Here is a 27,524-nt window from a genome sequence, read left to right on the forward strand (position 1 = left end):
AAAATTTTGGAAATACTGTTTTTGAAATTAAGAATTAGATTTCCTTTATGGTTCCTCCTTAAAATATGCAAGATACTGAGAAAAGTCAGGCTCCTTTTCTGGAGCAAAAATGGACAGAACTTTTTGGATAAATCTTTCTGTTGACCTTCTAATTCTACATACCGTTAGATTTTTGGATAAATCTTTCTGTTGACCTTACAGTAAACAGAACTTCATCTTCATCATGGCCTAGGTGAAGTATTCCTCATAAGTAAGCAGAACTGTATGTAGAATTAGAAGGTCAACAGAAAGATTTATCTAAAAAGTTCTGTTTTTCTTGTAGAAGGAGAAAGTTCAGAGGAAAATAACTTCTTCCGAAAGGAAATGAAATCTGTAACCACAAAGTAACTGGGATGTTTGAATGCTGTGAAACTGTTTAACTTCTTCCATTCTTTCAAGCCCTTTTCTTTATACTGTGTTAGAACTGTGCTTTCCTTCTGCATTCTTGTTTATTTCCATCACCATCATCTCTAATTTTGACCATTTTAATAGCCTCCTAAACAGTCTTTGAAGGCTTTGATCTTTCCCACCTTACTCATTCCTCCATACTGCTGCCATAATTGTGTCAATTCTCCTCTTCAAGAAATTGGACCAATTTGATGTGTGTCCTTGTTCCTTAGCACTACATACGAGGACATACCCTTCACAATCAGGCCTTAACTTCCATATCTGGCCTCATCTGCTCCCGTTTGCTCATGAAGCCTGTGCTAAAACTATGCTGAAATCTCATGCTTGTTTTCTTTTCTTAGAATGATCATAATTTTTTTTCTCTTTCACCTGATAACTGTCTGGTCCTCTTTTAGGAATCAGCTCATAGTCTCCTTTGAGAAGGCTTTCTGGATTTCCAAAGTTAGCAGCTCACTCTATGTTATTGCCACATTTGTTTTTCACACTTATGTCAGAGTATGTATGTTGCACATACATACAGCATATATCTTTTTGAACTGCCGTCTTCCACACTGGATTGAACTTCTCAAAGACAGGGATAACTGTCACATCTTTCGTGTCCATTTCTGTACCAGACATATAGTTGATACTCAGTAAAATTGGTTGAATGGAATTGAGAGTGCATTTGTCACCTTCATGTCTTCTCAGAGCACCTTATTTCATTTACCTTCTATTAAAGTTGGGTTCACTGCCTACATTCATTTTTGTTATTATCTCTGATTGCACATATTAGGAACTCCACAAATGTTGAATAAAGGAATTAGTTCTAATAGCACTAAAGAGCTTATAATTAAGAGACAAATGTATTTTTAGATGCAAAATTATCTAAAGATTTTATTTCCTTGATATACAGGACAGTGACAAAGAACTTCACATTTTGTGCATTTCTTTGGTCACATTTTCTTTCATTAGAATGAATTACTCTTCACTTATGACTTTTGTGTGAACCTGCCGACTCTTCACTCTCAGCTTGTTGACTTGGGACTCAGCAATGTCAGCCCGTTCCTCAGCCTCCTCCAGCTCGTGCTGGAGCTTGCGGAACTTGGCAAGGTTGACATTGGATTGTTCCTCCTGAAAACAGAGATGCATTTGAGATAACAAGAAAATTGGACATTTCCTGATTGTTATTGCTTTTGTTACTTCAGGATTTGCCTCATGAATGAGAAAGAAAAAGGCTCCGTTGTCCAGGCATGGTGGCTCACACCTGTAATCCCAGCACTCTGGGAGGCTGAGGCGGGTGGATCACCTGAGGTCAGGAATTCGAGACCAGCCTGGCCAACATGGTGACACCCCCGTCTTTACTAAAATTAGCCCAGCGTAGTGGTGGATGCCTGTAATTCCAGCTACTCAGGAGGCTGAGGCAGGAGAATCTCTTGGACCCAGGAGGCAGAGATTGCAGTGAGCTGAGATTGTGCCATTGCACTCCAGCCTGGGCAACAAGAGCGAAACTCTGCCTCGAAAAAAAAAAAAAGAAGAGAAAAAGGCATTATTATTTAGTAACATAGTTATTTGAGAGCAAGGCATCCCACAAACTCGCCTATGTAAATGAATGTGCTTATGACCCTCCTCAAGTCTCTCTCTCACTTGACTCTCTTTCTGGCAAACTGAAGAGGCTGCAGCGATAACTGGAAGAACAAAGTAGCAGGGATCTGAATTCAATCTTGTTTCTAAAAAAGAAACTTTAAAAAAATAGGTGCAGTAGTGGCATTTGGTGCCAAGAACCCTAAAGAAGGTTTCAGAATTAACAGAATGAAAAAGATAACTGCAGCCGAATTGAAAAAAAAAAGTCCCAAGATGGATTTATCATGAAGTTAAATGAAGCTTAGAATTCATACTCTCATTTGCACAGGTCCATATGAGTGCTGGGGGTTGTAGAATGTTCTAGATAGGGAGGGAAGTGGATTGCAACCAAGAAACATTTGTATGTTAACATGTCTGGAAAATTGCTTAAAGAGGTCTCAGAAGAAATAAACTCAAATCTGTAAGGCTCCAGTAATTTTTGGTTCATTTTTCTCATTCTAAATATTCATGTTCATACCTAATTATGTATTCCCAATTTAAAGAAACCCCCCTAAATTCTATAAACTTTAGGCCCCAAAAAACCTGGATGTGCATCTGAACCTTTCATTTCCACTGTGGAGATACTCACAGCCTCTTCAGCTTGTCTCTTGTAAGCTTTGACTTTGGTTTGCAATTTGTCCACCAAGTCCTGCAGCCTGAGAATATTCTTGCGGTCCTCCTCAGTCTGAAAGAGGTGCAAGTAGATAGTGCCATTATTTTAAAACAACTCATGATTTTCTTGAAAACTATAGGCCTGGAAGATATGAAAACACTGGTCACCTGGTAAGTGAGTTCCTTCACTCTTCTCTCATGTTTGCGAAGACCCTTGACAGCCTCAACATTGCGCTTCTGTTCACTTTCCACCTCACTTTCAAGCTCTCTCACCTGGAAGGGAACAAAGATGTTTACCAGTTTGGCTGTAACTGGCCACAAGGAATTGAGTGAGGTTGTGGAGACCCACCCTGGCCTCCAGTTTCTGGATCTGCTTCTTCCCACCCTTCAGCGCCAGCTGCTCAGCCTCATCCAGACGGTGCTGCAGGTCCTTCACGGTCTGCTCCATGTTCTTCTTCATCCGCTCCAGGTGGGCGCTGGTGTCCTGTTCCTTCTTCAGCTCCTCAGCCATCATGGCAGCCTAGTTAGCAAATAAATTTTGAAAATAATGAATTCTGATAATAGCAGGCAGCATGCATGTGTCAGTAAGACAAATGCTCATCTTGCTTACATCAGTGATGGCCTTCTTGGCCTTCTCCTCTGCATTGTGGGCTTCCTGGACGATGTCCTCCATCTCTCCCTGGATTTGGGAAATGTCTGTTTCCAGCTTCTTCTTGGTGTTGATCAGGCTGGTGTTCTGTTTCAAATTAATGAAAGAGAAGAGAAGCACATTTACTTATAACAATTCACATTGTCATTTTACCTAGTGTACACAGGCAAAAATTATTGATCATAAGAAATGTTTAGAATAAAAACCAAATTAGAAGATAATTCTAAGTTTATGCCTTTTCTCCTTTCTATATATAGCTCTTTAATCAAACTTCTAAATTTAATTTTTGATGTCAAACATATTCAACTATTACCATTGCCATTTGTAAGCATGAAACACAGCCCACAAAACTCAAAGTGCTGTACCATGGAGCACCACACCACAGCTCATTTAAAATGAATCAGTAATTTTTAGCTATTAACTCATGTTGGTTGGCTCCATATTTATAAATGCATAAATAGTTGTCTTGTTGGCTGGGCGCAGTGGCTCATGCCTGTAATCCCAGCACTTTGGGAGGCCGAGGTGGGCAGATCACGGGGTCAGGAGATCGAGACCATCCTGGCTAACACGGTGAAACCCCGTCTCTACTAAAAATACAAAAAATTAGTCGAGTGTGGTGGCGGGCGCCTGTAGTCCCAGCTACTCAGGAGGCTGAGGCAGGAGAATGGCGTGAACCCGGGAGTCAGAGCTTGCTGTGAGCCGAGATCGCACCACTGCACTCCAGCCTGGGCGACAGAGTGAGACCCCTTCTCAAAAAAAAAAAAAAAAAAAAAAAAAAAATAGTAGTCTTGTTGGGATAAAAATGAGCCAAGAATCCCTTCTGTTTTTGGCAAGTTGATGGTGTTTGGAATAGTCAACTTCAGATACTGTTAATAAGAAAAATGTTGCATATTAATTTGATTTTAAAATTATATAAAGCATGTGATTTTAACACTTCTACAATAGTTATGTTTATATAGTGCAACTTTCTGAAGTATACAGTACTATATATTTATTGTAAAAGATAGTAGAACATACAAATTAGCAGACAAGAAACAAAAAATAATTACTGTGCTCTCACCAGAAATAAAGGATAAACTTCTATTTATCCTTCTGGATGTTTCCTATATGTTTATACGGGAAAAAAGATCACACAGCCTATATTATTTTTAAGTTGCTTTTTTAACTTACTATAATATAAACATCTTCCCATGGCAATAAATTCATACTACAGTGGTTACATATTAGCCATTGTGAGGATATACCACCATTTATTTAACAAATTCACTATATACAACAAATGCTAACTAGTATTAATAATGGCCTCCATGAATTTGAACTAAAGAGCTTCTCTTTGTATCCCATGAGGTTAGCATTCTGTGCATATGTGATACGTAAATATTATTTAGTGGCTTTTTGTTTTTCTCCTCTATTTTATTTGCCTATCTTTTTGTAGCTTAGAGTTGCATAAGACAAGACAGCTACAAATGTTGTGTGTATGTTTATTTGTAGATGGTCTTCTGTGCTTTTTAAATAAAAGTTTCTAGAATTCCAGATTATTTCAACTCAACATGATTATGCCAGCCCATAAATATACTTGTGAACCAGCTAGGTCCCAGTAAATCCTTACAGCACCCTGTACATTTTCCAGAGCTCCAGGAAGGGACGAAGACTACTTTTTACTTTATAAACAAGCTTATCTTCTCAAATTATCTTCAGCTTCAGGGAGTACATTTTCTAAACCATAGTCTAGAACCTCACCTGAGTGTGCAGAAGTTGCACACGTTCACTGGCATCCAGAAGCTCTTGCTCTGCCATTTTCCTGCTTCTCTCAGTCTGTTCCAGGGATGCCCTGAGCTCTTCAACTTCAGCCTGCATCAGGTTAGCTCTGCGCTCAACCATTGCCAGTTGTTCCTTAAGGTCATCTTGGCCTCTGATGGCATCATCCAAATGTAGCTGAGTGTCCTACACAGAAAGAGAAAAAGCCTCTTACTCATGCTGCACTTAAAGCAAATGCAAACTTATGGTCATGTACACTCTTTGATCTTAATGACTTAGAGTATAATTAGATAGAAGCAATCGGCAAGTACCTTTAATAATAAATTCTTTGTAGCTGAGGGTTGCAGTTCTACTCAAAAGAACATGGTGTTTTATTATTTTAGACCCTGAATCATTAAAAAATACCATGGCTAGCTCTACAAAATTTTGGATCAGGAAAGTATCCTTAGACTTCAGCGAATCCAGTGGTGCTATTTTACATATTAAGCAAATGAAGTCCAGATTAATGAAGTGATTTAAGCAGTGGCATGTAGCCAAACTCTTTCATCACTTCCTCTATCTCCCTACCCCTCACCACAGTGCTTCTCTGCAGATAGCAAAGCAAACTCTGTCCTGGGCCTTCCAGAATTAAGCTCTTTTTCAGTTGTGTGTGTATAACTTTGAACTTTGAACTGATTACCATGTTGCTTAGGTGATTTATGACACATAGTCCTCGTAAAACATTAAAATTTGAGTTACACAGTAGCACTGAGACTGTACAACACTATGTGTATTTACCCCAGCATACCTTCAGTATTCCTTGTGTGTTTCTAAGATTCCTTAGTGCCTCAGCAGCCTGGCGGTTGGCATGGTTCAGCTGGATTTCCATTTCATTAAGATCTCCCTCCATCTTCTTCTTGATCCTCAGAGCATCATTTCTGCTCCTGATCTCAGCATCCAGTGTACTCTGCATTGACTCCACAACTCTGAGATGGTTCCTCTTTAGCTGATCGAGTTCTTCATCTTTTTCAGCAATTTTTCGGTCAATCTCAGATTTCACCTGATTTAGCTCAAGTTGAATGCGAAGAATTTTGCCTTCTTCATGCTCAAGAGATGCCTTAATAAAAGCAACATTTATTTAGGTTACCTAAAGAGCTTTTTATTTCTTTCACATTATGATAATTTCCCCAAGAAGGCATTAAAAAACCCATAAACTATCATACGTCTTAATGTAGCCTATTAGCTCTGCATTCTCAAGGTACAATTCAGTATTTTTCACTGAATTACATGTGTTATTCCCTAAAGATTTGCAACATGATAGAGATCTCAGTTGCTATTAATTTTCAATTTATTTATAATGCAGAGCTAAGCAAATGAAAAATGTACCTCTGCTTCCTCTAGGGAAGTCTGTAGTTCACTCTTCTCATGATCAAGTTGTTTCTTTACTTTCTCCAGTTCGTGGATATGCTTTCCACCCTCTGCAATTTGCTCTGTCAGGTCAGAAATCTCCTCTGTAATAATAAAGTACGAAATTTCAGTTGAGTAGAAAGAAAAATTGAAAAGATATCTCCCTACCATTTTTGAAATAGAATGATTACAGTGACTCACGTTGTAAGTTCTTATTCTCTCGCTTTAGAGTTTCAAGATGATCCAGGGATTCCTCGTAGGCATTCTTCACCTTGAACAGCTCAGTGCTGAGAGAACGCGACTCCTTCTGGGAGGCCTCAAGTTCAGCCTGAGTTTCCTCATACTTCTGTTTCCATTCTGCCAGAACCTGGAAGTATATAGAAAATAAGCCTCTGAAACCAAGAATGATGTCAGTTTCCCCCGGGGGAGCTGGTACTGTGGACCACCTTGTCAAAGTTTCTTTGCTTCTTATCGAGAGCTATGCAGGCAGCATTAGATTGTTCCACATCAATCATGAGGTCCTCTACTTCATTCTGTAGCCTCTGCTTTGTCTTTTCAAGAGAAGCACATTTGGAATTCACAGCTTCTACATGTTCTTCTGCATCCTGCAGACGCTGGGCCAGCTTCTTCCTGAAAATTAGGTCAGTATGAGTGACCAAGAGCAGACTCAGAGTCACCACAGTGCCCTTTATAAAACTGCTGACTAGGAAAGCATATTTCCCCAAGAGTTGTCTACAAGTTGTTGAATTTTTCTAAACATTTTCACTCTCTTAGAATTCTGTTTTCCCTGTTGAGTTCTTATTTTTATCCATCTCAGGTATTGCCAAACATATTTACGAAGCACGTGTATGTGTGTGTATGAGAGAAAGAGAATATAAGTTAGCACTAGAGCTGAGTGAGCAATGTGAAAATTTGCTCCTCTTTCTTTGTTTTTATTTCACTAAGCTGGTCCTTTATAGTGTGGCACATTTTCTTGAACTTTGCCTGGGGTGAGAAGTAGAAAACAGGAAGAGACAATACATTTCTCTTTTGAAACCTGGGATTTAGAGATCTGTAACTACTTGAGGAAAAGGGCTGAGTTTTATTTACTTTGAGGAAGAAATGGCAACCATAAACAGGAAGCATATCACCAAGGAATGGTAGCATTGAGTAGTATCTTTAAGCATTTTCTAGTATGGTTCTGTTTATTTTGCAAATGAGGAAACTGCGGCCCAGAGTGATATGTTCAGGGTCATACAATCAATCAGTAACTTTCTGGATTTGGTGGCCTTTGATAATAAATATTACTGCATTATTGCATTTCCCAAATTTCCTCTAAAATCTTATCTGCTACTCTTCACCAACCTATGTAATTCATGACCTTTCCCAGCCCACACTCTTATCTAGAACTCTCTCTGGAAATGCTTGCTACAAACTCTTTCATCCTGTTTAACTCTTAACAACTACTGAGATAAATTAAATTTAGAAAGGCTTCTTTCACTAGGAGTATAATGCTTTTTTTCCTTCTGTGTGTAAATCTGTGAATCTCATGACTTGTAGTCCACAAACAGTACGTGTAATTAGTGAATACATCCATTGATATAGGTTGTTAGTTGAAATAATGACAGCATATGACAACCTTAATATAAACATTCAATACTCCAGGTAAGGAAAAACTGATTATTGTTAATTGTAATACTCATAGTAATTTACCAGAGAGTCTCAATGTCTCAATTTTTCCTTCTATTAAAAGATACTAATTCTATTTAATTCATAAATAATATTCTGATAATTAATAATCCATCTTGGTGGAAAGAAATTTAAGATGCTTCTGGACCAGAATGGGTGGAGGGATCTGGTCTCATTCCATTCTCCAGTGGACATACACTGGGCTTTAAGAAGAAGAATATGGTGGAATCCACCAACCTATAATAAAATAAGCTGAAGTCTTTCATGTGTCCCCAAGCCTGGAATATTCTCTTTCTTCTATTTTTCCTTCACTGCCTTTACTTTTATTTCTTCCTGCCCCCCTGCACTAAAAGCGCATACTTGGCCTCCTCCAGCTCCTCTGTGCGCTGGATGGCGTCCGTCTCGTACTTGGTCCTCCACTGGGCAACCTCACTGTTGGCCTTGGACATTCCCCTCTGCAGCTCAGCCTTGGCTTCCTGATCCTCCTCATACTGTTCCCGCAGCAGGTCACAGTCATGGCGGGCTGACTGCAGGGCATGGGCCAGAGTGCTCTTGGCCTAGACCAACCAAAAACTATGTGATATAAGTTTATCTTCTGATCATTGAAATTCTCTATGCAAAGTTCAATAGTGTGTTATGTTGCACAGTTCAAGTGATTGAAAGTATCAGCTGGAGAATTCTCACCTTAGTCTCCTCTTCTAGCTGCCTCTTTAATTCTTCAATCTGTTGTGTAAATGCTTGTTTGCCTCGGGATAGCTGAGAAACCATAGCATCTTTTTCATCTAGCTGTCGTGAAAACTCACCTGTGGAAGACAAAACATCAATGATTTAGTTCTGTTGTCTAGGTAAACAATAATTTAAAGAATGGAATGACATTGTAACCCTCTTATTTCATATGATGAAAAAACCCCTCAAGATTTTCAGTGCTGTTGAGAAGGTTATTTCTTGCTTTTTAAAAAATGTATGAGTTTTCTTTGATATTTTAGAATTCGAGAACTTTTGAGTAATGCTGAGTCACAAAAAATCTCCTGAGCCCAGGGAGCTTAATTCTTTTCCCCAATTGTAGCTTAGAATCATTGCATTTTACTGTCTCATAATAAAAAGATGGAGGAATAAGTAAGACATGATAAATGAATGTACAGAGCTTGAGAAATTACTTGTATTTGATAGGTAGGTAAAGGCTTGTCTTTCATTCGTCACCTCTCCGAAGGCTGATGCTATTTATTTACTGACCTGATTCTGTGTGTAAACGTGCCTTCTGGGCTGACAACTCATTTATTAAGCGTTGTTGCTCTTCTTCCTTTGTTTTTATTTCACTAAGCTGGTCCTCTAGGGTGCGGCACATTTTCTCAAAGTTTGCCTGGGGTGAGAGGTAGAAAACAGGAAGAGAGAATACATTTTTATTCCAGAGGCTGGGATTTAGAGATCTGTAACTACCTGTGGAAAGGGGCTGATTTTTATTTACTTTTCTATCAATCTTGCATGGTGGCTATAAAGTAGTAGAGGCATTTAATTTGGCTAAATAATGAACACATGATTATCAAAATTATATTCTCTTTGAAAGTGTGAACATCATTTAAATTCTGCATCATTTAGAGTATGGTTTTTAGATAAACCTTTTTTGTAATTACATATTTTTTTCATGGTAATAGTATCAAAGGTTAAAGTGTTTTCTACAAAGAAGTTAAGAGAACTTAAGTGATTCAATACAATAATGTGTACTAGGAGTAAGTTTAAGCTTCAGATGCCATCTAATGTTTGTGTAATTTGGCTAAAAATAGTCATATATAAACTTGGTCATTTTGAATTGTTGCAAATAAAGATGAAAAGGGCACAAGTTAATGAAGACCTTGGCTTTGGAGACAGTCTCCATGTTACTAGCAAGGTCATCGATCTCCATCTTCAGCTCACTCTTTTCCTTCTCCAGCTTCTGCTTGACCCGCTGAAGGTTGTCAATCTGCTCCCCAAGCTCAGCCACACTATCTGCGTGCTTCTTCCGAAGAGCAGCTGCCGTGGCTTCGTGCTGCAGGGTGGACTCTTCCAGGTCCCTGCGCATTTTCTGGAACTCAGCCTCCCGCTTCTTGTTCATCTCAATCTGGGCTGAGGTGGCCCCACCGGCTTCTTCCAGCCTCTCACTGATCTCCTCCAGCTCCCGGGAGAGGTCAGAGCGCTGCTTCTCTGCTTTGGCCCGGGAGGCCCGCTCTGCCTCGGTTTCCTCCTCCAGCTCCTCAATGCGGGCCTGGTTGTGATATGTCAACATTAATGTGAATTTATGTCAGTTTTGTTTCCTGTAATGCCCAGAAAAGGTGGAGGTTATAACTTACCTGTAACTCTTTGATCTTCTTTTGTAGCTGCATTGCAAGGGCTTGTTCATCTTCAATCTTGCCTTGCAGATTGCTCATTTCAAACTCTTTCCTATTAGAAGAGCAACACATTAGCTTATAATCACTTCTCTTACCAATCTTCTTTTCTATGTATAATCTAAGACTTTTTTTATACTGCTGGTGTTGAAGGAGTGAGTAGTACAATGTTTTACAGATTAATAATTGTATTAGTTTAATTAAATAAAAAGGTCAAAGATGTCATTATTTTTTTCCATATGTCATGATGTAACATTTTGGAGATCTTTTTAGCGTATGTTTCATTTGCATTGACATACAACAAGCAGGTTATAGCTGAATTATACCATACTTACTTTTTGAGTTTCTCATTAAGTTGCTGTTTGTCATTTTCTATATCCATTGTGGATTCTTGGGCCAATTTTAGGTCACCCTCCAGTTTTCTCTTGGCTCTTTCTAAGTCCATGCGAAGTTTCTTTTCTTGTTCCAGAGATCCTTCAAGCTAAATTTATGATGCATTTTATTTATTTCAGCTCTTAAGCACTGAACCCTATGCTAGTAGCCTTCAAAGATACATAAGAAAAAAATTTAAAGATACAACAAATAGCACAAAAACTTTATTCACAGACCAAGCGTTAAAGGCTTATGACTATCAGTGCTGGTTTCATGTCACAATTGTTTATTTCATTGCAAGGGGAAACATTTTCTTTTTCACACCTACATCATCCACTTGCTGTTCTAGCTTGGTTTTAGCTTTGGTCAGGGTGTTGACTTTGTCCTCCTCCACCTGCAGGTCATCCAGGGTCTGCTGGTGGGCCTCCTGGAGAGCCTTCTTCTCCTTGGTCAGCTTTGCAATGTTTTCATCCAGGCCTGCCATCTCTTCTGTGAGGTTTTTCACCTTTAGATTAGAACAGATGACCGGAATGCCAATGACAACCTATTATCTTGATGAAAAACATGATGCTGTAGTATCTTAGGATAATGTCAGCCTAAGATGGAAAATGAGAACCAGGAGCTAACCCAGGCCTATAATGGCTGAAAAAATAGGAGGTAAAGGTCAAGTAAGTAGATTGAGGTGGTGAAGACTAAAGAGATGACATAGTTATGACAGTGGTATTTTTTATATTCAATCATCTTAAGATTAAATTTTTAATTAAAATACTTCAGTATGAAGGTACTTATAAATATTCTAAAATGGATCATAATTTGTACCTTGTTCTCTGTGGCATGTTTCTCCTTCTCAACCTTGGCCAGTGTCAGCTCAAGGTCATCGATGTCTTTCTTGAGCTCTGAACATTCATCCTCCAGTTTCCTCTTCTTGGCTGTCAGCTCAGCATTGATCTCTTCCTCATCCTCAGCTCTTTCAGTTACCTCTTTGATTTTGGCCTCAAGTTGGATTTTGGTTTTAATCAACTGATCACATCTTTCCTCTGCATCAGCCAAGGCATCTGCTTCCTAAAGGGAGAAATTAAGCATTTTCATTTGTCTGAGCTATATCTACAAGCACACAATAATTTATTATAAGGTGGAAATTTCAGTGACTACCAGTTTGGTCAACATGTATACCAGTTGCTAACTTTTAAAATGAAACAGACAAAATGTTAATACTGTTATCTACTGATCAAGTATAATAACAAATTTCCTTCAGATATTCATGTGTGGAAGGCCAAATCAGGAAAACTAGCCCTTTGGCAAAAATCTGCCACTTTACTAACCTTTGCAACTTTGGAAAAGTCACTTGTTCATTGTAGGACTCAGTTTTCTCACATTTAAGAGGGGATTAACTTAGCCATTTCTCTGCCCTGATAAAAACAACATAACTTCTATTTTATGCACAAAAATACACTAAAGAAAGAATAATCTGATCTGAGAGAAAGTTCCATAAATAAAGGAAAATGTCTACTGATATTTTTATGAATTTGCTCACTGATGACCAAACTGTGTGTGAATGCACATATGAATGTGTGCAGCATGATATGTGACTTTGCATCTATTGCTTCTTTATGCCCGAGTCTTGGTGTTTTTGAACAGCAAACAATCAGAATAAATGTTTCAGTGGAAACCATTCATTTTAAAACGTTAAAAGTAATAAGATGTGGCTGAACTGCAATGTATAATACTTACAGCTTGAACTTGGAGTTGTAAGTCATTTTTCTCTTGCATTAGTGTCACCATCTTTTCTTCTAGTTCTTTCCTTTTTGCCTCTGTCTTAGCCAGCTCTTCTTTGGTTTTCTCAAATTCTTCCTTCATGTTGGCCATCTCCTTCTCTGTCTCTGCACTCTTGAGGAGGGGCTTGATCTTGAAATACAGCTTCATCCAGGGCCAGTGCTTCACATTCATGAAAGCACGGATGTTGTACTGAATGCAGAAGATGGACTCTCTGTAGGAAAAGAAAAAAAGATGCAAATGGAGAATAATGTGGAAAGTGATCATCACTCAACAAAAGTAATGACTGCAGTGGATTCATTTATGAAAGTGTGGAGCAGGAAGACTTGTGTGTGGGCTCTCACCTCCTCTCCATCATCTTTCTGAACTCCACTCTCATCAGGAACCCTCTGCATATGGCTTGAGTGCGCGTGATGAGTTGAGCTAGCTTTTCATCTCGCATTTCCTCTAGAGTTCCCAGCAGGCCAGCTTTAAAGAAAACCTTATGAAAGAACAAGTTAAATATGTTATTTCCACTTACAGCAAAGTCTGAAAGTGATAGAATTATGACAGATAGAAATTTGGACTGGTGATACCTTGGTATGACCGAATTTGTACTGGGTGTGGTCAATTTCAATAGACCCTAGAAGTTTCTCAGAAGCCTTCTTGCTGTCAATGAACTGACCCTCTGGGATAGCACTCGCATTTAGAACCTTGTATCTGTCAGAATAAAAAGAATATAAAAATGTGGTTTTTCTTCACTGAAAAAAAAACAGTAGAACATTTGGTAGCTATCATTGAAAAGATGATAGATTAAGTTTTGGTGAACAAAATGCCATTTAAAAAGTCAGTGCTTTATTTAAAACTTCGGAAGATATGATGAAAAACTTATGATAATATAAACCTAAGCTTCTTTCTTTATGACCAATTTTCAAATAATTACATGTCATTTTTCAAGGAAAAGTTTAAAAATGTTGCAATTATATAGTGATTTTGTGTAGACTAAGACATTGGAAGGGAAAAATAATGAGACACAAACCTCTGTTTGAAGTCTGCATAAAGGATTCTGCTTGGGAAGCCTTTCCTACAGATGCGGATGCCTTCCAGCACACCGTTACACCTCAGCTGATGCAGGACAAGCTCATGCTCCATGGCACCTAAAAGAATGAATCCACATGCCATACTTCGTGGTCTATCACACACACACTGGAGCTTGTCTGGATATCAGAAATGTCTTACCAGGAGTTTTAGTTTCATTGGGGATGATGCACCGCACAAAGTGGGGGTGAGTGCTCCTCAAGTTGGTCATCAGCTTATTCAAATTCTCCTGTGGAACCATATGAAAAGTTTTAAAATCATTTCTAGTTGCATCGACATGAGAGTCCCTATCAATGTTTGTCTTTCATTTCACATTTTAATGAGCTGTCTCAAGGAAAAACAAATTATCATAACAGAGAGGAATCATATAAGTGAGACACAGGTAGGAAATTACAGATTACACAAAATCAGTTAATTTCAGTTTGTTATTCTCAAGCACCACCAGTCAGAGAAACTTTGTATTGAGATTTTTGTCACATGAAGGAGATGTAATTGAATACAGTGGTTATTTTTAAAAGAGCATTTGATTTCATGTGAAATTTGTACAATACCACATCTCTTGGATGTAGGGCTCAGGGGCAATGGTTCACGTATCATAAAGATTGATGTGAAGAGATACATAGTTTGTTTTTTTGTGCTAATTTTTTTTCCTAAGCCATTTAAAAAGTTTACAAAACCTTTAGTAGTATACTAAAAAGTATACTATACTACTTTATTCACTTTCACCATAAATATCTTTAAAAAATTTTTCTGTTTTGATAGTTTAGTTTTTTAATGAAAGTATTTATCTGTAATTCAAGAATATACTGTACCCTGAAAAGAGCTGACACTGTCTGGAAAGAAGAACCCTTCTTTTTGCCACCTTTCTTTCCACCACCACCCTCTAAAAAACAAAATGGAAAAAATAAAGTTATTTGCAACTGCCTTTTAAGTACTATCCATAAACATCAGGACTGCCAAAATTCCCTTTAGAATTTAAATTTGCACTCATTCACTTGCATCATTCCTATTCTTTCCGTATCTCTCCTCCCTCAATTGTAGATTAAGAAAGTCTAAGATTTGGCTGACTTTATAGGCATTCAGGAAAAAACCAACAACAAAAGAATTGTGAGTGTAAGGGGTAGACGTGGGTAGGGGATGGGACTCCCCTACTCCAAGTCAGCAATGTCTGTTCTCTGAAGGAAGGGCCAAGGAGACAGAGTAGTAATGCCTTGTTAGTGCAGGCCTCACTTGGACAACAGGCAGAGTTGCACACTTGGTCCCAGGTAGGTGAGCCTCTGCTCACCTGCAGGGAAATCGTGGCTCCCATTTGCCTGTGCTTCCATGGTGTTACTTGCACATCTGGTCTTAGAACACTTAAGAGAACAGAACTTCAGTTCCCCAAGCACTAGGGCCCTGACAAAGGATTTCCTTATCTCCAGCCTAGCTGGAGAACCTTGAAAGAACCAATACTATTAAAATGATAGAAATGAGTTTTATGATCCTGAGCAAATCACTTAACCTCTCTGAGATTCTTGTTTTCTCATGAGTGAAATCAGGCTGTGGGCTAAATACTCCATAGTGTCACTTAGCTCTGAAAGTCTGTGACTGTAAGACTGTATCACAGTTGTTAAATACACTTTCTTTCATTAGGCATGTATTGGCCAGTGTTTTCGTGTCAGGTTTTGCTGTAACTACATTTGTCTCTGTTGAACAGTGTATATCTATTTTGTGACTCTTGTAACATATTAATGCTATTAAACATGACCTGCTTCAGCAGTTTGTGCCCCAGAGAAGAGGAAAGCCAGAGTCTTCATTGCAGACTTCTGGTACAGCCCCACCACAGTCTCATTCAGGGGGTCCTTGTTTTTGTCCAGCCAGCCGGCGATGTTGTAGTCCACGGTGCCGGCATAGTGCACCAGTGAGAAGTGAGCCTCAGGCTTGCCTTTGGCAGGCTTGGGCTTCTGGAAGTTGTTGGATTTTCCAAGATGTTGTTCATACAGCTTGTTCTTGAAGGAGGTGTCTGTTGCCTTGGGGAACATGCACTCCTCTTCTAGGATGGAGAAGATGCCCATAGGCTAAGAAGAGGAAAAAAGGGATAATAATGATGAGTCCCTCAGAAAGTTATGCTCCATGTAATTGATGGAAAACTGAAAATACAATGTTTCAGAAGAAGACTTTGAATGATAAATTAAATAGGCATGACATGTGAAGCAATCATTATGTACCCAGAACATATGGGAAATATACTTGCTAGAAAGACTCAGTTAAAAAAAATACATCTGAGCTATTTGGCACACTTTATGTTCAGTGTATAAAATCAGATTCTGAAAACATCACTTCACAATTGAATTCTTTATTCCATAAATGTATATATCTGACTACTTTCTTTCCTACTGACAATATAACTTCCTTTACCTCGAATCTAGAGGTGACAGAAGTATGAAGGGAAGAGAGATTATGTGTAAGGACTAAAAATGATGCATTCCTAGGAGAAAATTGCGTCTTATATTGTATCATTAAAATTCTGTACTTTAACCTATATTCTCTACCACTGTGGAGTGAAGTGATAGTAATTTGGTTTTGCTTTCTAAGAGTTTGGCTTTTTTCTTAATGTATTTGATAGGAAAGACTGAAAGAAAATTCAACATTGATGATTTAACAAATTCACAAATTGTACCCCTAAGACTATTTTGGTGATACAGAAACTGAAATACTAGAGAATAAAATAAATGCCTTTTCTGAGGACCATAAAGTTTTCATGAATAGTAGAGATATTATATCACCAAATTAACATATCTTTTCCCCAAATTGTGCAGACCTAGTCTGGTTTTAAACTCTTATCTTTCATATTTTTGTGAATTTTAACCTGAGTATTTTAAGTTTTCCTAGGTGGCAATTGCATTTACTCTTCCCTTCCCACTGTTTAGGGTAAGGTTCACACTACACTTTATTGATATCAATAAGTATATGACAAGCTCCCAAGATACTTTTGGAAGTGTTTAACGATTGCTTGATGAGTGTTAACATATCTAGATCTGATGTAACTGTTGCTCCACCCGCTTAGTAATGGGGAATTCAGGGCCCATTTTCTAGGTAAGTGATACAGAGGTTTGGTGTTTATTCAGTAGTTATCATGAACGGAGAAAGACTTAATGACTGCAACAGTTGAAGGACTAACCTTCCAATCTTTAAGACATGTTGACATAGCCTGCCTTGTTACACATGAGGGATGATGATAAATGCACAATACACTGTCATGGGTACACCAGGGTTAATTACACAACCCAGAGGAATAGCTGTAATTTCATCCCTTTCTCCCATATGCATGAAATCGTGTAGGAAGAAAAGTGGGAGAGAATTAAGTTTTTAGAGGGATAAATGCGAATCCATATGTGTGTGAGTGATAAACATTTTTCTACAAACTGCTCTACTTATTAATAGATCACTTGGAACATACCTCACAACCAATCAGAATATATGAGTGTGTCAGGAAACGGCACTGCTTGTTCTTTGAGAACAGGGAGTGTGATTAAGCACAGGGAGGCAAGCAATTTGGTTTTCATGTTTTGAAAGCTAGAAAAGTGATATGAACCTTCTCGATGAGCTCGATGCAGGCAGCCAGGTCCATCCCGAAGTCAATGAACTCCCACTCAATGCCTTCCTTCTTGTACTCCTCCTGCTCCAGCACAAACATGTGGTGGTTGAAAAACTGTTGCAGTTTCTCGTTGGTGAAGTTGATGCACAGCTGCTCCAGGCTGTTGAACTACAGGACAAGATAAATATAGGAAATTACACATAACTTAAGTATTCTATCTACAGAGTATCTATTAGTATTTTCTTCTGAATTTAAGGCATTTTGGTTTATTAAATTATAAACCTTCAGATTGTTTTCCTATTATATAGTTGTAAACAAAGTAGAATTGATTCTTTGAATACTTATTTTCCAAGTAACTGCATGAGATCATGCATACTAGGCAAAATACTGTTAAATGAGGACTCTGAAATATTTCCTTAGAGTAATTTTAAAAAGGTGTTTTCATGCTCATCTGCTTGGATCCAGGATAGATTTTGACTATTTTAACCTCTCAGGGATCAAATTTTGAGACTTCTAGACTCAAAAGAATAGAATTTTCTCTTTTCCTATTTATACCTGTTTACTTTTCATATCTTTTTCAAAGACTCTTTTCAGTAGGAATTAATTACATTTGTATATTTTGTAAGGTACATTTTGTAAATGTGATTTTGTAGGCTCTAACAAGATTGATAAAATGACTGAGGATTTGCACTTGCTAATTTTCTGTCAGTTCACTACTCACATCAAAGATCTCAAAGCCAGCAATGTCCAAGACCCCGATGAAGTACTGCCTGGGCTGCTTGGTGTCCAGCTGCTGGTTGATGCGGGTGACCATCCACAGGAACATCTTCTCGTAGATGGCTTTGGCCAGAGCACCCACTGCGTTGTACACCTTCAACAGAAGTGATAGTTTAGTTTTTTAAATTGAAAACAGTGATGAACTCCTGAGTCACTTGCAGTTCAAATAAATCAGAGAATTTAAGTCATGTTTACCTGCCGCACAGTCTGGCCTTTGGTGACGAACTCATTGCCGACCTTGACTCTGGGATAGCAGAGAGATTTGAGCAGGTCAGCAGAGTTCAGACTTGTCAGATAAGCAGCTTTGTCAGCAACTGTGTGAACAAGGTGAGAATGGTGAAACTGACCATGGCTTACACAATTTAAAATGTAAATGATGATGACAAAGAAAAAAGGTTTCACTCAAAAAGTAAGATGTGCAAATGTCATTGAAACCTTTTCATTTGTTCATATTGCCTCAAAAGCATTGCCACCACTTGCACTAATTTTAGTCATTTCTTGTGATGATAAATTGGAGGTTGGGGAATTGATGCTGTCTGTGATATTTAACCTGGCAAAAGTAGACCACAGATAAAAATAATTTGAGAAACCCTAACCTACAGGAGTAGTGACAGAAATATTCAGATCTCTGTTTCTTTCAGTGCCTGTGGGCACACAGATTATCCACTGAAATAAAATATGTTTTAGTCAAATAGCAAATATGAGCTTACGAAAAGCCAACGAATAATGGAATGAGCAGAAATCACAAATCTGCTCAATAATGTAAAACATCAGGCAGTGTGTAATTTCCTTCTCGTAATACTTTTGCCCTTCACAAGCTAGGTCAGAGAAAGTAAAAACATGGTCCCTGCCTCTGAAAAGTTCACTATGTCAGCTTTGTCAAGTGGAAGATACCAACAGGGGGTGGTACCTTCCGTGCCATCTGGCTCTGCCTGCTCTTCCCTTTGCTTTTGCTTGAATTTCATGTTCCCGTAATGCATCACGGCTCCAGTGAGCTTGTAAATGGCCACCTTTTCATCAGCAGTGAAACCCAGGATGTCCACAGCACTCTGTCAAAAGAGTTGAATTTGCTCATCCCCAATTAGCACCATGGAAGAATCCCTCAGAACACTGGGACTGTCTCCCACTTTTTTCTCATTACGCCTTGCCTTATATTTGACTAGCACTTTGCCATCTTCAAAAGGTACTCATATGCTTTACCTTTTGATCCACATGGCAACACCAAGAGGTATGCATCAGTCTTTCCATTTGAGTCATGAGTCCATTTGGTTACAGCATATGATGTGACTTGTCCACACTCACTGAACCAGGACTAAGAGCCATGACTTTTGATGCCAAGGCCAGTGCTTTGCCCCTTTTCTCCACCCCAGCCCCCCTTTGCTTCTCAGGCACATGCTCCTCTTGGTCTTTTGGCTATTTTTGTTTCTTTTCTCCAGTCTCACGAGTCTCTCTGTTGCTCCTTCTTCTCCTATTTGTCCTATCCTAATACATAATCCCAGTCTACCTTCCCCTGCTAATGGGCATGAGTGATAAAGTTGGAAAGAGGGTATGAGGAGAACAGCAATGGTTGTGAGTCTTTCTCCACATGCCTCTCTGATAGCAAGCCACAGCTCAGTGACCACAAGATGCCTGGGGTAGCAAACTTTACCTAGTCATTTATTTCTCATGCAGAGAAGAGACATTTATGAAAAGAAGGAATTTTGCCGTTTAGTGTAATATTTCTGTGTCTTTTTTCTCTATCAAATTTTGATTACCTTTTTAGTTGCCCACATAGGCTTTGAAAAGGCTTATAAATGGGGGCAGGATTCAGAGCAGGCAGAGGAAAGTATGTTTATACCATTCTTACCTAAGACTCTTTTCCCAGATTATTGACTTCCACTTCCAGCTCACTAACTCTACCTATTTACAGAAACTAGACATTATTACGGAAGTCTTAGAGCAAGACTGCTACATTTTTTTAACCTCGCAGACCAGGGTGTGTTTCTTAACTCCCTATCACTTTTGGACATACAAAGATAATAATAAGTTGTAGAGAGTACAAGCTGATATTTATAATATAAAGCCACACAAATGAATTATTGACTTCTTGAAAATAATATTTTAATAGAAAAAGCAGTTTTGCAAGCACTGTCAACCCTAACTTGGGGGTATTGGGATAGTACCACTGATATTAAAGTTAAAAATAAGGAAGATTATTCAGAAATCAAAAGAAAACATGAAATATACATAAAGTTTACATATAAAGAAAGTAAGCCAAAAAGCAATAATCCTTAAAAAAGAGGTGATGGTGGGGAGAGAGTGCGTTGTTTCAAAAATAAATATAAAGGCTTATGGAGTCCCCAAAATGAGTGTTTTTGAAGTAGACAACCCACTTCTTCTAATGCTGCTTAGGGAGTAGAGAGGGATATATCATTAGCCTACAGAGGTTTATTCAAAATAAGGCTTATGTTTACGTGTGACTGTAGAAGAACAGTGGGAGTTCCATGTTTAGTTGTAATAATATTGCAGTTCCTTCCCAGAATCTTGGGTGTGAGGTCTGGCATAAAATAGCAGAGAAACAGTAATATTGGAGCATAAATATCAACCAAAAATGACTAATAAGAAAGATAGAATGAAAGGAGCCCACTAGCTAAGGAATACTAAAGACCCAACATTTATTACAGGCAGTGAAAGCTTTTTAACACATGTAGGGGGAGGGTATTGAAATATCCTACAATTTTTTTCCAAAAGTAAGAAAGCCCAAAGGGTTGTATTACCTATTTATAGTCTTTCTGCCACTGCTTTCCACCCTAATAGAGGAGAGTGTTGTACACTGGAAAATGAATTTACTTTTTACTACTTTGTACCTATTACTTACATCTGTGGCCATCAGCTCTTCCTGGTCATCAATGCTGGGCACAGTAATTTCCCCTTGGCTGACAAATGCGAAGTCGTATGGGTTGGTGGTGATCAGAAGCATTTCTGAACACATGGAAAAGAACAATATATAGACAGCATTGCTTTGGTCATCAAAAACATTTCAGAGAGGCTTCTTAGAAGGGCTGTTATTCTTTGGTAGAAATAAATCAAAGACGTGTCTTACCAATGAGCTCTGGTTTCTTATTGGACATGATTTGATAAAATATGTGGTAGCTTCTTTCAGCCTTTAGCTGAAAAGTAACTCGGGACTTCTCTAGCAGATCTGGAAAGTCAGATTAAGCTCATTTAAAAGAAGATACCACAGTGAAAAATTAAGTGTTTGAAAATTTCACACAACAGAAATAAGTACAAGATTTTCTAATATGTACCCACAAAGAAAAAGATTCTCAATCACTAATATTTATTAACTTACATGTTTCAATATCTGCAGAAGCCAGTTTGCCTGTGGCACCAAAATGGATCCTGATGAATTTACCCTTAAAAAAGAAAAGGAGGGATTATTGTACACATTAAAATCAGAAACTATTTCTTTAGCTGTGGACCAAACAGGTGGAAAAAATATTGACACCACATGCACACAAGAGTCAGTGCTGATCCTCATGAAAATGAAGATCAAGAGACTTACAAAGCGTGAGGAGTTGTCATTCCTCACGGTCTTGGCATTGCCGAAGGCTTCCAGTAGGGGGTTAGCACTGATGATTTGATCTTCAAGGGTCCCCTTAAGAGAAATGAATAAGACAGACAAAGAAAAAAGTTGCAGTAAATAATTTCCCATTGACCTCTTTCCCTTCCCCATTGCCCCTGCACAGTATTCTGTAACTTTGGGAAAGGCATTCTAAAATGAGTTAAAAAGAAGGTAAACTGGGAAGGAGAGTGGGACACTCCAGTGATGTGGTCTTGATTTCTGCATCCCCCAGGCCCAGAAAAGCACCTAAAAAATGATTGTGAGAATTTTTGCCTATTATACTTGCCAATACATTGCCCTATTCATCTCATTCTCATGAGCTCTTCCAAGAGTTATTTTCCAAATTCTGGCATCACTTGCAATTGGCTGCTATGATTTTGAAGCACCACAGTCAATTAAAAAAATTAACCTTTATTTTGGATTCAGGGGATACATGTGCAAGTTTGTACGTGGGTATATTGCATGACACTGAGATTTAGGGTATGGATGATCCTGTCATCCAGGTAATGAGCATAGATAGTACCCAATAGGTAGTTTTTTGGCTCTTGCCTCCCTCCTACCCTTCCCCATCTAGTAGTCTCCAGTGTCTATTCTTCCCATCTTTATGCCCATTCATGCTCAATGTCTAGCTCTCACTTATAACAGAACATGCTGTATTTGGTTTTCTGTTCCTGCATTAATTCGCTTAGGACAATGGCCTCCTCATGTTGCTGCAAAAAATATGATTTTGATCTTTTTTAAGGCTGCATAGTATTCCATGGTGTATACATACTACATTTTCTTTATACAGTCTACTGTTGATGTGCACGTGGTTAGATTTTAAAATATGTTATTCTGTCCTTAGATGAATATCATGCCCACCTGCATTTTGCCAGAGGCAGGTTCCTCTTTTTTCTTCTCTCCAGTAACTGCAATTGTTGCAAAGTACTGGATGACACGCTTTGTGTTCACAGTCTTCCCTGCACCAGATTCTCCACTATCAAGTTCAAACAGAAGAAAAGGTCAGAATCTAAGGTAGTAGTAGCTACTACAATGATCAAAACAGAAAGAAAGTAACGAAATCTACATACGTAATCAGGATTGACTGGTTTTCACGATCTGTAAAAGAGAAGCCAAAGATAATATTTAGAAAAACACACTTAACACATAGGTCAACGCAGTACTTATAAACTCAAAATTGTCTTTTAAAACTCCCCATTTGCAAAAATAACTATATGAATTTGTGCTTTGCTTCTCATAAGGTTTTTCTAAAAATAAGTATCAAAGATGTGCTAATTAATAATCCCATTACCTTTCTAATGTATAGACTATGTAATGCATCATTTTACCATTTTATCCATGAGAATAATCTATCAATATCAGATTAATAACAATTTTGTGTCCCATCCAGTCACCTGGTTCATAGTACAAAATTATGTCAATGTCCAATTTAAAGTTTTGTACTGTGCTTGTGATAACTTGTCACTGTGAGTCTTCAAAACTTACTTTTTAGGAGAGATTATGTATTATCTATAATTCAAATGCAGAGTTGATGCCTAAATTTAATTAATTTTGAGGTGGAGCTAGCATTAGTTAATTTGGATTTTAGCATAGAAATCTAAGCAAAATTTCCTCTATTTTTGGAACTAGTGCTTAGCATAGAAATCTAAGCAAAACTTCTTCTATGTTTGGAACTAGTACATTTTATTCTAAATATATTTCCCTAATTTTATTATTTCTGTTATCATGTTTGTGCTGAACATTTATTCTCAGAATACTAGCCCTATGTTTTTTCTGATATCAGTATACAACTATTTTACAAACGGCTATGGAAATTGTAATTCTCACTCACCAGTTAGCATGAACTGATAGGCATTGTCAGAGATGGAGAAGATATGGGGTGGGGCCTCCTGGCGCTTTTTGCCTCGGTAGGCTGTCACCACCTCAGGGTTGTACACCGGCAGCCACTTGTAGGGGTTGACGGTGACACAGAAGAGGCCCGAGTAGGTCTGTGGGAAAGGATGGGGTTGCTTGATCAGCAATCACCTTGTTTATCTATCTTGGAAATACTGTTTAAGGGCAAGTAGAGCAGGACCTAAGTACTGTGTTAGTTCTCATAAAGTTTCATTCATTTGTTGCCTCCCTCCATCATTGCTGCTGCACAAAATGCTTCAGTTTTTCAACTAATTCAGTTAAGTAAATGGTTTTCCACATGTACATTTTAAAACATATCAGAGTTTACAACATTAACCAAACAATTGGTCATAAAAGAACAGTGCAATAGCCAAATGTATTGAAAGCCCTTAATTTATTTTAGCTAACATGTGTAGAATGTGGAGTGAGTGAGAAATAGCGTTGAAAGGGTGCTCACGTAGATCATCCAGGCTGCGTAACGCTCTTTGAGGTTATACAGCACAGCAGGCTCATGCAGGTGAGTCATCATGGCCATGTCCTCGATCTTGTCATATTTGGGAGGGTTCATGGAGAAGACTTGGTCTTCTTTCACAGTTACAGTCTGTTAAGAAAAGAAAGAGCCAGTGCATATCAAATAAGTAGCAGAAAAGGCAAGGTCAAAAAAATGTCACCTAAATTAACCCAAAATGAGGCAGAGTCTAATCAGCTCCAGGTGTTTTTACTCACAGCTCCAGCTTCGGTCTTGGCTGTCACCTTCCCCTCTTCCCTGCTCTGCACTACTGCTTTCACATAGGACTCCTTAGGGTCCACCACAAAGACTGATGTCTTGGCATCAAAAGGCTTGTTCTGAGCTTCAATTCGCTCCTTTTCAGACTTTCGGAGGAAAGGAGCAGCCTCCCCAAAAATGGCCATCTCAGAGTCGGAACTCATGGCTGCAGGTTATTGATGGCAATACTGGACTAGGTATACCTAGAGGAAGAAACAGAGCCAAATGATGATTCAGGGTTGGGGTGGAGAATTGTTCTGTTGATTTCATATTAATGTGCTTAATTTTCCATGCTTGTTTCCTCACTCCTGCCTTTAGGGACCACTCCTGTGTACTATGTCAAGGAGCTGAGAGATCAGCTCATTGATTTGAAAGCACTATGTTGATAGCTTAATTTTTGTGATACTTTAAGCCTAAGTTCCATCCTCTATGTTGTAAACCTTAGTTGAGAAATGTGGAGGAATCAACATTCAATCAGCAACATTTGTGATGCTCCAAGCATGTTCAGAATTTTTTCTTTTTCTTGCTGCTTTTCTTTCTTATTTCCAACTTCCCCCTCTTAACATCGTGATGATACAAAGAAATGGACAATAACTGTTTCCACTGGCTTTACAATATAAATGAACCTGTCTTAAAAACTCAAATACAGATCTTTAGGCAAATTTTCCTCTCATCCCAAATTATTAAAATTGGATGTCAGATTTACTAAAATTGAATGTAGACAGATACACCTGTTCTTTCAGGACATAAGTCCAGATCTAATCATTACAAATAAACACCTAGTTAACTGACAGGTATTAGGTAAGTAAAGGAAAAAATAACTACAATGAAAGCTGAATATCCAACATATAATTTTGCCCTAAGTTAAAATTAAAATCTCCTTTATTAGTTTTGAAGTTGTTTGAAAGTCAGAAGTAGTATCTAAACCAAAAACATCTTTAAAAGATTCTTGGAGAAAAAGAACTTCTTAATTTTTAATAAAATTTTATAGTGATTGTATGTGTTGAGTCTGTATTTCTCTTTGTTTTTAGTTGGATTTCAACCTAACATATTTTAAAATCTGATTCTTATTTTCTTAGGTTTATAATCTCGTTCTTTCTTCTCCTCTTTTTAAAAATACCAACCAGTCTTCTAAATATTTTTCTGAAATGGATAGCCAGTATAAAGTTTCAAGCCAAAATGAACTTAAAAAATTTTCCCTACTGACAAATTAATTATGAGAAAATAAAATAAGTCCTGCTGTCCTGATGGCAAGGACAGGGTGAGTGGCCAGAATAAAAGAAGGTGACCTCTGTGGAGCAGAAGTGTCTTGGTTGCCAATGACAATGACAGCAATGATGGCGACAACAACAGCAATAGCCACCACCTTCTGTAGGCTTTCCAGAGTCTTGATCTTTTGTCATCAGCATTAACTTTCCCTCAACTTAAAATGTTAGCTATGGAATTTCCACATACTCTGTTTTCAAAATCAGTCTTACCTGTAACAGTGTCCTGATGACACTGTGAAACTTAGACATATTTTCAGGGGATATATATTGGAACATTTAATGTCAGGTTTTTTTTCTTTGAAGAAGAAATGTTATTTATATTACATTATATTTTGTTTCTTTGTTTGTTTTTACACCAGGCAACTTGAATTAACAACACACTACCACGTGGAGGTTACTATAATGCAGTGTATCCAGGAAACACAGAAAGATGATTGCTACCCTTCCCATCTCCTGTCTTATTATAGATTAATTGTTTCCCAACTTGGGGATCAAGCCCCCATAGAGCCTCAGGTTGTTGCAGGGGGTTCTTGAATCCACCCACACAGTGATCATTGCCTCAAGTTTAAGGAAGGAACATTTCCACATGAACAGTGTTTTCTTTTCTTTTCTAAATGAATATAGCTGCTATGTTAAATATAAACTCATTTAAAATAATTCTTAAGTGTAGAATAGGTTTTCATGATTATATATATCCTTAACATAATACTAAAAGTACATGTCTCCACATGAACAATTAGCAGGATTCCATTAGTTTTGATTCTCCATTAGCAGGGTTCCATTAAATGTTTTGATTCTGTGGAGGAGTCCTTGAAAACCACTGACTTCAATCACAGTTGGCAAGAGCTGGCAGGACCTTAGCAGTCAATAGAATCCAGCCTCCTCGTTTACTGATGAGGAAACTAAGGCCTAGAAAGGTTAAGGGTCATTCAGTGTCATAGAGGTGGGTGATAAGTGGCGGTACTGGGACATGAGTCCTGTTCCGCTAAATGCAGGTTTGTTAATTCCACTGCAACACACTGTATTTCGAGACACATAAAGGCTAACTGGCTTGACCCAGGCAAATAGAATCAGTGAAAAGCCTGGATTGGCACCTAGAAATATCGACTTCCAGATAAACACACCTTGATTTTATCATGCGGTCTCTCTGATATATCTTTATGGGTTAAGTTGGAGTAGTAGTTCACATTAAATATTACATATGATGGCTGCATTCTTTCTGAAGTTCTAACAACATGTGAAAGAGAAGTTTCATTAAGCTTTGTTTGATTAAGTGGCCTGAAAAGTCAAAATTTTATGAGAAGGCATTTTTAAAGAACAGCTGCCCCGATATCCTATTCCCAATACTAAACTAGGAAATAAAATGGTAGCTCATTAAGATGTAGCAATATAGAGATTCCTTTGTTCTTTAGAGTGTAATAATAAATTATTCTTACCTCTTGTATTATCAGATGAAGAAGGTGGCAGGCTCAAAGCAGACAACTACTGTTGAAAGAAAAAAGAGAATGTGGGATGCTTTTTTTTCCCCATTTAATCACAAAATACTAGTAACTATGTTGTGTACAATGTCGTCCTTAAGAATGTTGGAAAGAATAATTAAAATTTGGGAAGCAGTAGATATCCCTTAAATGAAAAATCGTCATCATCAGGAATGTAAAAGTAAGTGTTCTTCCACATATACATACCTTCAAGAATTTTGAGGAAGGATGGGACAGAGGCATCTCAGCTCCACTTTTATAGAGACCATTCTGCAAACACAGCAGCCACCTCAGCTGTCCTAGCTGGGAACCTACTTGGCAAAACCGTTTTTGGCAATCTCTTTGCACAATATTCACTGACTGTGGCTGTGAATGGATATAATTAGAAATATTTCTTGACACCCATAAATAATTTAACAGAGGATGATCTAGGGTTCTTTATAGGCATTTGATAGGGGAT

At 38.1% G+C, this 27,524-nt stretch overlaps 1 protein-coding gene and 1 long non-coding RNA gene across 5 annotated transcripts in view; one reads left to right on the forward strand and one right to left on the reverse strand.

The window, feature by feature from the left end:
* LOC129527856 (uncharacterized) overlaps positions 1 to 27,524 on the forward strand; it is a 114,465-nt gene that overhangs the window by 58,860 nt on the left and 28,081 nt on the right. The gene's annotated exons all lie outside the window — the stretch shown is intronic.
* MYH4 (myosin-4) lies at positions 1,298 to 27,294 on the reverse strand. 3 transcript variants are annotated; one of them, XM_004058586.4, is made up of 40 exons: positions 27,272 to 27,294; positions 27,023 to 27,071; positions 24,279 to 24,521; positions 24,010 to 24,153; positions 23,491 to 23,647; positions 22,730 to 22,757; positions 22,521 to 22,635; positions 21,600 to 21,692; positions 21,387 to 21,450; positions 21,138 to 21,236; positions 20,913 to 21,016; positions 18,966 to 19,104; positions 18,251 to 18,369; positions 18,000 to 18,149; positions 17,276 to 17,446; positions 15,449 to 15,758; positions 14,514 to 14,584; positions 13,843 to 13,930; positions 13,643 to 13,760; positions 13,200 to 13,323; positions 12,969 to 13,105; positions 12,583 to 12,838; positions 11,671 to 11,913; positions 11,180 to 11,356; positions 10,815 to 10,960; positions 10,444 to 10,534; positions 9,969 to 10,358; positions 9,353 to 9,479; positions 8,804 to 8,922; positions 8,480 to 8,676; positions 6,898 to 7,081; positions 6,653 to 6,818; positions 6,431 to 6,555; positions 5,853 to 6,161; positions 5,048 to 5,251; positions 3,269 to 3,394; positions 3,008 to 3,178; positions 2,827 to 2,931; positions 2,636 to 2,731; positions 1,298 to 1,557 (listed from the first exon to the last, which is right to left on the reverse strand). In XM_004058586.4, the coding sequence occupies exons 3-40, from the start codon at positions 24,480 to 24,482 to the stop codon at positions 1,405 to 1,407; spliced, it is 5,820 nt and encodes a 1,939-aa protein (XP_004058634.3). In that variant the 5' UTR covers positions 24,483 to 24,521; positions 27,023 to 27,071; positions 27,272 to 27,294; the 3' UTR covers positions 1,298 to 1,404. The 3 variants fall into 3 exon arrangements, with proteins under 3 accessions (XP_004058634.3, XP_018868908.3, XP_018868907.3); XM_019013363.3 differs by lacking the exons at positions 27,023 to 27,071; positions 27,272 to 27,294 and having other exon boundaries at positions 1,369 to 1,557; positions 21,600 to 21,696; positions 22,528 to 22,635; positions 24,279 to 24,482; XM_019013362.3 differs by lacking the exons at positions 27,023 to 27,071; positions 27,272 to 27,294 and having other exon boundaries at positions 1,369 to 1,557; positions 14,514 to 14,582; positions 15,444 to 15,758; positions 24,279 to 24,482.

The sequence above is a fragment of the Gorilla gorilla genome, chromosome 19 (genome assembly GCF_029281585.2).
Source record: "Gorilla gorilla gorilla isolate KB3781 chromosome 19, NHGRI_mGorGor1-v2.1_pri, whole genome shotgun sequence".
NCBI lineage: Eukaryota > Metazoa > Chordata > Mammalia > Primates > Hominidae > Gorilla > Gorilla gorilla.